The 12,795-nt window shown below is 37.4% G+C and overlaps 1 protein-coding gene across 1 annotated transcript; it reads right to left on the reverse strand.

Moving 5' to 3' along the window:
• Nucleotides 1–11,264: 11,264 nt before the first annotated feature.
• LOC113500096 (succinate dehydrogenase [ubiquinone] iron-sulfur subunit-like) lies at nucleotides 11,265–12,350 on the reverse strand. The gene has a single exon (XM_026880772.1). It carries the CDS (start codon nucleotides 12,255–12,257, stop codon nucleotides 11,325–11,327), a length of 933 nt encoding a protein of 310 aa, XP_026736573.1. The 5' UTR covers nucleotides 12,258–12,350; the 3' UTR covers nucleotides 11,265–11,324.
• Nucleotides 12,351–12,795: the final 445 nt, after the last annotated feature.

Below are 12,795 nucleotides of genomic sequence, written 5' to 3' on the forward strand. Positions count from 1 at the left end.
ATTATTAAAAGGTGTTTTAAATTAATAAGTAATTAAAAATTGCATGTTACCTTTTTATTAATCACTTTGAACACATGTTAAAAACAGTATTTTTCAGATTCAAATGAACAGATTTAATAAGCCGGCAAAAAAATAGGTAAATAAATTCCCAAAAGGATAAAATATTAAACATTTTGTGAAAATTGCGTCTAAGCGATTTTTCGTGTTTTGTTTGTTTAAAAGCGTATCAAATGTTTTCTTTTAATTTGGCTTATATTTGTTGCTTTCAAAATGACATGCGTGACGTCAATTTGTGTTTTTTTTTTAATTTTCAGTTAACTCTTGGGTGAGTTAAATTATTGCAGTATACTTACAACGACAGCTATTTCAAGCAAAGCAAAAAAATAATGTAACTTTTTGAACTTAGATACTTAATTTTCATTGGATTATAACTCCTTTATTTGTTCTGTGGATTATAACAATTTCTTTGCTTATATCCGATATATTAAACAACTTCATAAAACGATTCAACAAAATGGAATGACATTTCACAGCACTCATTACGTCACCTATTTCTCGTCTGAAAGTGACGTAATAACATTTCTTTGTCCCTCACTATGTAGTCACGTCTACCAGAGTGGATTCCAGCCGGAATTTCTCTAGGGACACAATTCGGACTAGCGTGCAAGGCGTGACGCGTTGTGCCCATTTCAGTGACGAGTTTATGTTCCATAGATCATTCCAGACACTACGTTTGGATTAGGAAGTGAATTATTGCGGAATATCGATGTTTCTTTCCTCGTTTGAGTGATTGTATTGGTTTTGGTATCTATTCTTCTAGTCCTGAAACTAAAGTATATGTATGATTCTGTTATGAAGACTTAAAGAAATGGTCATTCGGAAAAAAAATGACACGATCTTCGGAAGGGACAAAATTTTCGAGTATTCATCAAAAAATATTATTTTCTGGTTTTTATTGCTACAATCTAACTGACGCTTAAAACATAAAAGTATGTAAGTAGAGATGCAAACGGTGAATATAAAAAAAAATGGGTCATATACCTAACATACGCAAAAGTACTTTTCTTTTAAACTTAAAAAATCTATGCCAAAATACGCGTTAAGTAATAGTTATTAAATAAATTCAACATAAGGTCCACTGCTAGACAAAGGATAATTTTCTTCCGTTTTCAATTATTAAATAAACAATTATAAAAATCCCAATGTTTCTATTCAACCCAAATCACCTATATTCACCCCGTTCTATCTATATATGAAAGTAAATTCAACCCTAGCTTACCAATTGCCAAACTGTGTCGCCTATAGTCCCCACAATATTTCACGGTTCGTTCCAAAGCCTAATGCTTCCAAATATAAACGAAGCTATCAATTGATTAGGCTGGCAACACACGGTTAATAAATTTTCATCGAAGCTTTGTACCATTTGTATCCATTTCGTTCGTAATGAATAGTGCTAGCCAGTTGGGGAACATGAAACAAAAGTGGAATGTATCTGGAACTAGGATCTGAAGACTAACTTTTAAAGTAAGTAGGTACAATGAAATTGTTTATTCTGTAAGTAGGATGTATCATGACTTTTACGTGTGTTTTTTTTGTGAACGCTGGTATCGACATTTCCTATCTGACTACCTTGAGTCGAAATACCAAAAAACTCAGAAGCCGCGGTCACTTTGAAAGTTCAAATGCGAATATAAATATGTATAATGTAGACCTAGAGGAAAGTACCACATCAATCTAAGCCAGCCTGTGCCAGCAAGTGTCTACTTGCATCGTTTAGCTCATGGTGTCCAGCTATTTTTGTGTGAGTCCCACACCTAAACCATCAACCTATAACCACTAGTAGAGACATTGCGTAGAGCGGCGTCGCGCTTTAACAAGTCAAAGAGTCTTATTTCAAGGAGGTAGTACTCCGTTTAAAGAAGGCTGTTCGTCTAGTCGCTATCGAGTTTTCTGTTGACAATTTACAATTTAATCGAATATTTAATAGTTTTCTTCCAAAAATGGAAAGAAAATTTATATGTCTAACTTTTTCTGTTATAAAGCATGTTTTCTAAATGGAACGACACTTGCCGTAATGAATTAAGCCTTGTTTCGCCGGGGTTTCACAAACATTCAAGTCACATGCACAAAGACTCCCAGAGACCGTGTTTAACAGAGTGAGTGTGACACTCGAACGTATGCGCGTAGTATATCTGTAATAGGCAAGCGCAATTTTGCACAAAAAAAGTGTCCCTTCCTATTTTAATTTCCACATTACGAAGAAGAAGCGGGCACATAAGGACTCCACGCACTAAGTATGTTGTTATCGCTTTTGACGCAAAATAAACATACCTATTACACAAAAGAGTATTGCAATAATACAGAGTACTGTATTTTCACAAACTAACGCAATTATTTCGTAGCATTCAATGTCTAACCAAATAGAAATTCAATACAGTATTGACACATCTAAACCCGTTCTATACGCGGTGATGTAACACACCGCAGAATACCATACGGGTACAAATATTTAACCCTGCACTCACGAATGCAAATTAAATATAGTGACGCTGTCGTGTCACGGTTTTTAGGGATCAGTACGAACGGGCCATCCATCCATCTGGTTCCTATATATCTCGTGGACAATGATAGCTACACGGAGGGACTCGTTATGACAAAGATGGTCAACCATCTCCGGACCAACCGCGTCAAGCGTTGCCTGTGATAGATCCACTTATGCAGTTAAAGCTTAGCCACGAGCTCAGTTAGGGTGTCTTTGTGCATGTGAGTTGTATGTTTGTAAATCCCCCGCGATACAAGGATTAAATTCCTTACTGCAGAAGTCGTTTTACAATTCTTAGCACGATTCACAAATATGTATTGTAAGGAAAAACAAAAATCAGAGTTAAGCAATGACTACTATGGTAAAAAACTTTATGAGGGTGTTTTTAATGCCAATTTGTTTACCTTAAACTTTTCTACTAAACCCTCAATGTCTCAAGCGCGACTCGCACTTGACCATATTTTCAAACAATAAAGCGCAACCCTTCGCACCAGCCAGACTCGCACTTAACCGTTTTTTTTTTCAGATGCCCCGACTCTAACAGCTTAAAATACTCGTCGGGGTCGGTATAGGTTTCAATTCCAATTTTAGAGGATTTTAACGTCCAACAGAAATGTTTTCATTGGGCTATCGGTAGCAGAAATGCGGCAGAGTAGCGATGCCAAATAAAAGACGTTAAAGCATGATGTATGGTTTACATCTAAACGTTTTAAGAAAGGAAATTGCAGATTATGTATTGTATGATCAGGATTTTTTGCCCTAAGTGATTTTGGAGCCTGTACCGTGAAATATGAACTCAAGACTGTAATCCCCGTGGGAGAGAGACAATGCTCTACACAGCACGTAGCGCCATCTCTTTCTCACAACAGCAAAAATCCCGCGCTATTTCATAATACAGGTAAACTTCTTTTTATCGAAACACTCTATTATATTCCGTCGCCAACGCAGGGAAAATGATAGATCGAAGATAATATAAAGCTTAAGTGACTTACGTAAAGAAACGCTATCGTTTCCTGTAATCGGCAAACAGGCAGACTTTATCCTGGCTGACAGGGCTATCGATAAATCCGGATCAAACCGGCGATCCGTGAAACTACGACCCTTCTCAATGTAAAACTCTGTATATACGCGTTTTTGTGTTAATACCGTGCGGTTTTTGTTGGGCTGTTTTAATTGTTGTGTCTTTTCATCAACTTTATCATAATTGGGAGAGTTTATTATCTATACTAATATATAAAGCTGAAGAGTTTGTTTGTTTGTTTGACCGCGCTAATCTCAAGAACTACTGGTCCAAATTGAAAAAATCTTTTTGTGTCGAATAGACCATTCATCGAGGACGGCTTTAGGCTATAAACCATTACGCTGCGACTAATAGGAGCGAAGATACAATGGAAAATGTGAAAAAAATATGGCAGGTATAAATCATAAATAATAATCTTCTTCCCACGGGGACGAAGTCGCGGGCAACAGCTAGTGGTTTTATAATTTTTTTCCTAATGTGTGATTGTGTGATGGCCGTTGGACTGCTCAATTAAATTTGTTGGTTGAAATACCAGCACTCGCTAATGTGTTTTCGAATGTACGAGCGCTTTCCTAAGTAATTATCACTTCCTGGAAATGGCGAAGGAAAATATCGTGAAAGAAGATGTTTGAGGTTTCTCCAAAAGAAAACAACATTGACATTGTGGAACCGCAGCTTCTTTATATAATCAGAAAATGTATGGGCTTGATGATTTTTCAAATGTCCAATTTAGCACAAAGGTGATAGAAGAGATAGATTAGCATTAAAATTTCTTGGTATTGTAAAATTCAGTTAGATTAATTCTATGCTATTTATTAGTTGCTATACTAATCGTCTAATAATCATTAGATACTACACTCACCTTATTTTTTTGACTCCCGCTCTAAGGAATTTAAATCTTTGTGTCGCGGGGGGTTTCACAAACATACAAATCACGTGAACAAAGACATGCACCTCTGACTTCTAAGGAAGAAGTTTCAAAATTCATATAGATCATTTACCAACGAGGGAAATGTACTGTAAATTACACATCAATGATATAAATGCGAAACAGTTACACTGTGATTCTATTGAAGTTTATTTGTGAAACATCTATTACCAGTTTCGAGATCCTAAAACTTTCGGTATCGTAATCAACTAAAAGCACAATGTTTCAGAGCTAGTGTAACTTGTGGAGGTAGGAAATGAGCCATGAGGGTATTTTATGGAGAAGGTATATTCATTAAGAGGATCTTTTAAATAATTCGTATCTAAAAACGGACTGTGAGACCGTCCGTCTGTCACCAGGTTTAATATCTTGATGATTCAATGATAGTTCAGTCCGGTTGCCGCCGGTATAATAACAACAATTTCTTTTTGTTTTTCTGCAGAGCTGATTTTGGATGCAAAGTTCATAAATGTAATCTGTGTATTAATCATTCTTGATCACTTCGATTAGTAAGTCGGGGGGAGGGGGTAGTGCCACACTCTTACTGATTACTTATGAACTGTCTTGCAAAGACTCCTGAATTTCTTTGGTGACTTCAAATGAATATAGTAATAAGCGTAGAGTAAGACGTCCTCAGGCACGGTGGAGTGATGGTCTGCGCAAGAGAGCTGGTAAGAGTTGGATGCGAGCAGCAGAAGATAGATTTCGATGGTGTGCAATTGGAGAGGCCTATGTCCAGCAATGGACGACTATAGGCTGATGATGATGATGGCATTAAGTAGTTTTGCTAAATTGATTGTAGGTGATTCCATAATCCTAAAACCAGAGAATTTCTTCCAACAGTCACAATGTAACTTCAAAAAGTATTCCCACAACATTTCCCAGATCAAATTTAATTTTTAACTCGGCATCATTCACAGTAGGTAGCCGTACATTTTTCGAGGCACGAACTCTCGCTGGCGGCTTTAGAAAACTGATATGGGAGATTGGGGATTTGCATGCAATACCGAGAGAAATGTACAAGCACTATGAAATTTAACTGTTCTGAAATATGGAAGGAAAATGTAGTTACAAGTAAATATGTTTGTATAGAAGTTTTATAGATGAAGTTTGAATAGGAAAATTCAGTTAAAAATTACTATGTAAGTTCTTTCCTTTTATTTTTATTGTAATGTTGTCCAGAAGATCTATCTTTCATTTTTAAACTACTCCCGTAAGTATTTTAATCCTTGTGTCGCAGGGGGTTTTACAAACTTACAAATCATATGCACAAAGTCCTCAGACTCAGAACAAGCGTTCTTGGATCACACAAATGCTTGTCCTACGCGGGGATCGAACCCGCGACACATCGTGTTCGGTGGGTTTGGTGTAGTGACCTCAACCACTCAGCTATCCGTGCAGTCGAATATACCGCCTCCATCGACCCGCTCGAGGTTCCCGTACGTTGTTTACAAATTACAGAGTACGTGAGCCGAAAATGTATATCGTTTTGCAGAAAATAGACCAAGTCTGTAGACAAGTTTCATTTCTCCGAGCTCTTACACTATTGGCTCGCTCCGAAGTAATAACTGATAAGTCGAAGTCACGTCACTTGTCGAAGACTAATGTCATTCCTATACATTTGAATTTCTTCATTCATTTGATATTATTAAGTGATGTAAGGTTCTCTAGCAACCGTCAAATGGGACTGGGAAAATATGCACATCGTGAGTAAAACCTTGTTGTATGAAAATGTTGTACCTATGCTATCTCCTAAATCAGAAACGTCAAGTTGATGCAAGAAAATACAAAATAAGAAGGCAAAGTGCGAATCGGGCTTGCAACACTGAGGACTCAATACAAATAGGCTGAAGGTCATTTTTTTTGCCACGATTTTATCTCACTTTCTTGTTTGTTTGTTTGTCGTTTGGATTTTTGCAGCTCAATTTTGAGGCACTTACCTACATAGCTTCAAACCCGATGACACTGCAATTTACTACCTACTGTAAAAACCGATTTGATAAAATCTGAATGGAGTGACATTTAAAAACGTGGGTATTTAGAAATTTTAAATCTATTTATTTTATTATTTGCACGTGAGGTACAGCCTTGTGAGAGACGACCAGCCACACAGCGGAGTCCTACGGTTCCATTTATATTTACCTACCCTTGCTTACGGAACCCAAAAAAACCATAAAACATGTACGAGAACATCACTCAATTTTCTTTATTAAACCATACAAAGAAGGTTCTAAACATGTGCCTATGAATAAAATAAGCATTTATTCATACTCGTCGCTATTACATATTCTTTGCATGTGGAGCAAAAATGCATTATATTAAGCAAGAGGTCTTTCAGTGGATCTCGACCTAATTCTCTCCATTTGTTCCGATATTCCGGGAATTGGAACAGGTATAGCGAGAACTAGAAATATCTTAGAAATGATATAGAAGGCTAGATTGCTAGAACTCAGAGTATTTTAATCCCTCGTGCATTGTGTGTGTGACTGAAATATTTTCAGGTAGGAAAGATGTGTATGTGATCTAGTTTCGTGCTTCTTTTACGCGAACGAATTCAAAAATAGGTAAGTGTGTCAGTTTTGTAACATGCAAGGTTATGCGTAAGCTTAGTGTTCTCGGATGACAGTAAATAAGCAGTATGATTTGTAACATGTTCTTAAAATCAATTCAATAAGTAAGTAAGCAGTGAAAAAATACCTATCGTTTCTTTCCTTTTGAGGTAGTCAGGTAAAAACAAAGCGCAAAGATATGCGCCATTTATTTACACTTTTTATACATGAAGAATTTACAATTGCGAGCTTAATACCTGAAGATACCTGAAGCATTCTCTACCAAAATAGGCAAACAAATGTTCTAGCTCTACATTATCCTAATTATATATATGTAAATACTGTTAAAGTTATTCCACTACCCAATCACTTTAAGGGGCACTCTCAGATCCCATAGCTCGAGGACGGCAATCTGACACGACAGGAGAGATCAAAGGCTGGTCCACTGTTTTACACGCTTCGAAACACGGAAGCTGTGATATTTATTTTTAAAACGCACGCAACATTTCCTAAAGCAGTTGCGTGCCTCGGGGTCGAATTCGACACCTGGTACTTAGCTGGACGTGACAGCTCTAACTACAAAGCTACAACAGCAACAACGATTTCATCAAATTTTAATAGCATTCAAAAAATATACTGAGATGAAAACAAATCATCATCCCAGCCTTTGGGATGATTTTTTAAGATGTATGAACAACAGCCATATAAGGAGAAAAACAAATATACTATTTGTTTAATATATTGAAAATGAAATTGCATTGAAACAAACACTTAAGCAATGTTTGAGTACGACTGAAATATAGCTATTAGCCATCACTAACAGTCCTAAGCTGGCTCTAATGATATTGATAGTGCAAAGAAATTCAGAGAGAGAATAAATGTTTTCTACAAATAAATAAGGTATTTGCTGAAAGATATGTTGAGCACAAACATTTAGGGTACATTGGTTTTTCTTCTGATTCTGAGTGACATTTAATATCAAAAGTAAACTTAAAATAGGAAGGCATAATGTACGAAAATATACCAAATATAAACATCCCACTTGCACTGGGAAGGTTTGAGCATTGATCACCACGCTAGCTCACTGGTGATTGGTGATTTCAGATTTCAATATTTTGATTCGAGTTTTCCTCACGATGTTTTCTTTAACCGTTTATCAGTGGTCTCTATGAACAATTTTGCATTTTGGTAATTTCTTAATTGTAATCATATTGCTTGTAATTTTGATAAACAAGATAAAATTTACCGTATGTATTTACTCATAAAAAATATTTTCTCTGTTTCCTTCAAATCTATTCATAACCTCAAAATTGATACACTATTTTAATCTGTCACAAGCGCCCCAGACGGTCAGATTTAAACTCCCTCTCGAATCTCCAACAAAGCAAGATGGAACCAAAAGTTAATACATCCGGAAACTTAGCAACAGACGGTGCTCAAAATTCAAAGACAGTTGAGGCAAATGAGGCGTTCTTGTTATACATAGATGGACGCCTTGACAAGTACCTATTGAGTTTTGAAACACAAATCAAAGTTGTGAAAGGGCCCGTCAATATAACGGCTACCAATTAAACGAGGAAACTATAATTAAACTTTGAGTTGACGGCTTCGCCACAGTTTCGGAGTTCGAGACCAGAAATTAAGTGGAAAATGCAGTGAGTTTTTTAGGGGAATAATTTGTTCTTTGGAGTTTGTGGACAAAATCAAAAGTAGTCTATGCTTAAGGGACTTTTAAAACTTTATAGTAATGACTCTAGGTGCACTGTTCCAAAACTTCATTCCTACGAAAAAGAACTGGGAAGAAACACTTTCAGATGAAATTAATTATAGAGCATTATATATGTATTATTAAATATTGCTTCGTATTTGTCGGGTTAGCTCTACTAGATTCAGACCCAACCGGGGTCCTTTATCATGAGCTGGCGCCTTGGTGCGACGGTGTGATGAATCATCCCTACGATAGTTTACTACAAAATATAGAATTTGTCTGCTACCGTAGCTGTAGTTTAGTGTGTATATTAGCTAATGCCGGCGATTCCGTCGCGTCCGGTTGAACATCAGTTTTTAGCTCGCGGTAGTTACATCCCCCTCCATTCCACCCTCCCATAAAATATATTTTTTTAAGTACTAAAACCATCCGTGGACCTTAAGGAACACACAAAGAGAAATGCCGAATTGGTTCATGCATTCTTGAGTTATGCGCTTAAGTCGTGAAAAAATATTTAGTAAACCATTACACAGCGGCCATCCTTGACTTAATTCGACAAACATATTTATGAACAAGTAGTAGTATTTCAACTATTTAACGTCCAAGAGCTCCATTCTTGCAGACACGAATACACACACACACGGTTATACTCCTGCATCCATGGAGGGTTGAATACAAAATTGTAAGTCGATTCCCAACCAGTTTTACTACATCTCCACAAACACACAAATACCAGCCATACTACGAGTAAATCTCACAGCTCTACATAACTTAATCCAAACACAATATTTTCCTCTCCGGAGTCCATTTAATCCAGTGCGACTTTTAAAACGTTGGTTAGGTTACTAATTTGCTTGGCGTGTCGTAATTACTCACGAACGAGAAACACCTTTCGCATCCAGGTTAACGGAGGATTAATTAGGGTCTCGGCAAGATTTCATAAATCATTCGCCCCGGCGCCCTTGCGATCTGTATTTATGCTTGTGTAGTTTTAATCCATTAGGGTTTGCGATGTTCTTTTTTTATTTGCTTCTATTTTGTGGGTGAAAGCTGTATGAGGGATATGATATTAGATTCTTGTTGTTCCTTATTCTGCATAGCGGATATTTTCTTCGTGTTTTATAACTTGGGAAGTTTGGAAAATGTCTGCTAAGTACGATATACTTTTATTGAGGTTTAGTTGTCCATTTGTCAGTTAACGAGCTGTATCTTATGAACCGTGATTATATGACGGTTGATATTTTTACATATGACGTATTTCCAACAACGCTTGTAACGGACGTATTTTCATTTACTTATTTTTAGCCCACAAATATTCATTGCACTCGACTTGTTCTTAATTACTATAACTTCTTCTAGTACACCTATGTAAGATATCCAACAATATCTTCAGACATTTAACACAAGAACACAATCCCTAGACTTCGAAAGCCTTAACCTATAACAATGACATATATAAATAATACCTCCCGCCTTGCACCACCACCGCAATAGGCTCTAAATATATAGCCGCTAAAACGTCAGTATATTATCTCTAAGAAACAGCCACTATTCGTCAGACGGTAATCCAATAGGTGGCTATTAATATCACGGCACCAATAATTGGCGTCTGCGACAGCGGCCGCAATGAAGACGGATGCTGGCTGAGACATCAATCACTGAGGAGAGCTTTTCTTTGTCGTTTAGAGGATGTATTTAAAATGTCAAGCAGAAGGTTAAGTACTGGTTTTCTTACGTCCTTAGGCTTTTTCTTTTCAAATGATTTCAAAAGCATAAGGTTCTTAATTTGGTTGTCCTTTTTTTTGGGCTTCTTATACGAGCTTCGGACTGGTTCTGCTGGACTGACAGATTCTGTTAATTCTCTATTATTTAACGTGAAATAGCCTTAATTAGATCGTTTCAAAATTTTATCAGGTTTAGGTCAGTATTTTTTTTGAAGTTGGTCATATATTTTTGTTGGCAAAAGTAAAATAAAATTGTATGGTTGATGTTTCTAACTTACTTTCTGCCTTTTAGCGTCTATAAATCATTTATGCAAATCTTGAGAAAGTAAAATATCCAGAAGTCCATTTCCTTCTTGGAAACTACAGCCGTTGCGACTGGTCTTACTGTTCTATGTCTGTAGTATGCCAATGTGCCAAGAATGTCTCGTTTGGCAATTCTCTGGAGGCACACAACTTAGTCTACTCTGCCATTGAACACCTAGTGTAGGTATGTGTCGCGTGCGTAATCCTCAGAGATAAATGTTTCCCCGTCAGTGCTAACCTAATCTAAGTTTTTCCGATCCTGAGTTTGTTTGGAAGGCTGTTTGATCGGTTTTGGTGCTGTTTAGTTTCAGATAGATATAGCTATATAAGCGTTCGTCTTTTCTGAATAAAAGTTTCATTGAATTTAAAAGTTAGCACATAAAAAGGCAATCAATCTTGAAAGGTCAGTAACCGCGTATCTACTGTTCCTACAACAGATGAGAAAGAAGCTGGGCTGTTATTAAAACACAGGATAAATTAAACAATGTATTAAAAAAATCGTTAAACATTTCTTTATTATTAAAATCAGTCTTGAAAAATATTCAAACCTCAACACTTCTTTTTGCTGCTCTGCCTCCTTATGCACGTTGCCAATCCTCCACCACCTCCTGAGAACTTAAGAGGATCTATTTCTGGTGCTGGCTTTTTATCGAGTCCAGTGATAAGCCTCTTTAGCTTCGCTATGGCCAGTCCTGGGTTCAGGCCTTTGGGACAGGCGAGGGTGCAGTTCATGATTGTATGGCATCTGAACGCTTTGAAGTCGTCTCGGAGCTCGTGCAGCCGCTTGTCATGGTCGTCGTCCCTACTGTCTATCACCCACCTGTAGGCGTGGAGAAGAGAGGCCGGTCCCAGGAATCGCCGCCCGTTCCACCAGTAACTGGGGCAGGCGGTAGCGCAACATGAGCACAACACGCACTCGTACAAGCCCACTAGCTTATGCATGTCATTGTGACTCTGGGCAAACTGGGTCACTCCCAAAGGCAAGTTGGCCTTCCGCACGAGATACGGTCGGATCGTGCTGTACTGTGCGAGGAAATGTGTCATGTCCACCACCAGGTCTCTGACGACGTACATGTGCGGCAACGGGTGGAGCGTGATGGTCTTCACCTTGGGGATCGCGGTGATGCAGGCGAGGCAGTTGTGTCCCTGCAGGCAGACGGCGCACGAACCACAGATACCTTCTCTGCAAGATCTTCGGTAGGTAAACGTTGGGTCCATGTCTTTAATCTTCGTCATGACGTCGAGGACCATCGGGCCACATTTGCTGATGTCGATTTCGTAAGACTGCATCTTTGGTACTTCCTTAGTTAATATCCCTCCATACCGATACACTTTGAACACCCGCCGAGGGTCGATATTCTTCTTTGACGCGGCTGGCTTAGCGGAGGCGGGCTTACAATGGCTCTCACCAGCGTACCATCTTCGCGGAAAAAAGGCGCTGGAAACAACACTACAGTGGCTTTTACTTATAAGTTTCGGCATGGTTTTTGGTGTTACAGAACGCAAAAATTAATTAAGCAAAGTAAATAATAACATTTAATAATTATATCAGAAATTAGCTGTATACTTTATATTTTGTAAAAACCTGGACAAATATAGAATAAACAAACGTCAAAATTATTAATTTTCTAAAATCATAGACAATCGTGATGAAAATGTATTCGGTCAGAATTATTGTAGGCCATAATAAAACTATGAATAAAATCTGTTTTGATAATAAAAACGAAATTATTTTATATTGAAGAATGAGAGTACCTGTATTGAAATTTGATCGAGAACAAATAGTGCTAAATGCCTTTTTAGACTGATATTGGACTATCAACTAAATTAAAAGTACTAAGATACACATCTTTTTTTGTTCTTTTTATTATATCAGTGGGCTAATTATTATTTTGTCCACACTTTTCCTTTCCTAAGTGCTTTGGCTGTGGCCAGGGTCGGTACAAAAATCTTTCAATGATTTCATAATACACTGAAACTTATTCTGCTTCTTTTCAACAGATCAAAAAAATTTAAATAT

Source organism: Trichoplusia ni, chromosome 13 (genome assembly GCF_003590095.1).
Source record: "Trichoplusia ni isolate ovarian cell line Hi5 chromosome 13, tn1, whole genome shotgun sequence".
NCBI classification, from domain to species: Eukaryota; Metazoa; Arthropoda; class Insecta; order Lepidoptera; family Noctuidae; genus Trichoplusia; species Trichoplusia ni.

What these genes read in the sequence shown, in the direction of transcription:
- LOC113500096 (XM_026880772.1), bottom strand. Translation starts at nt 12,257, where the DNA reads ATGCCGAAACTTATAAGTAAAAGCCACTGTAGTGTTGTTTCCAGCGCC.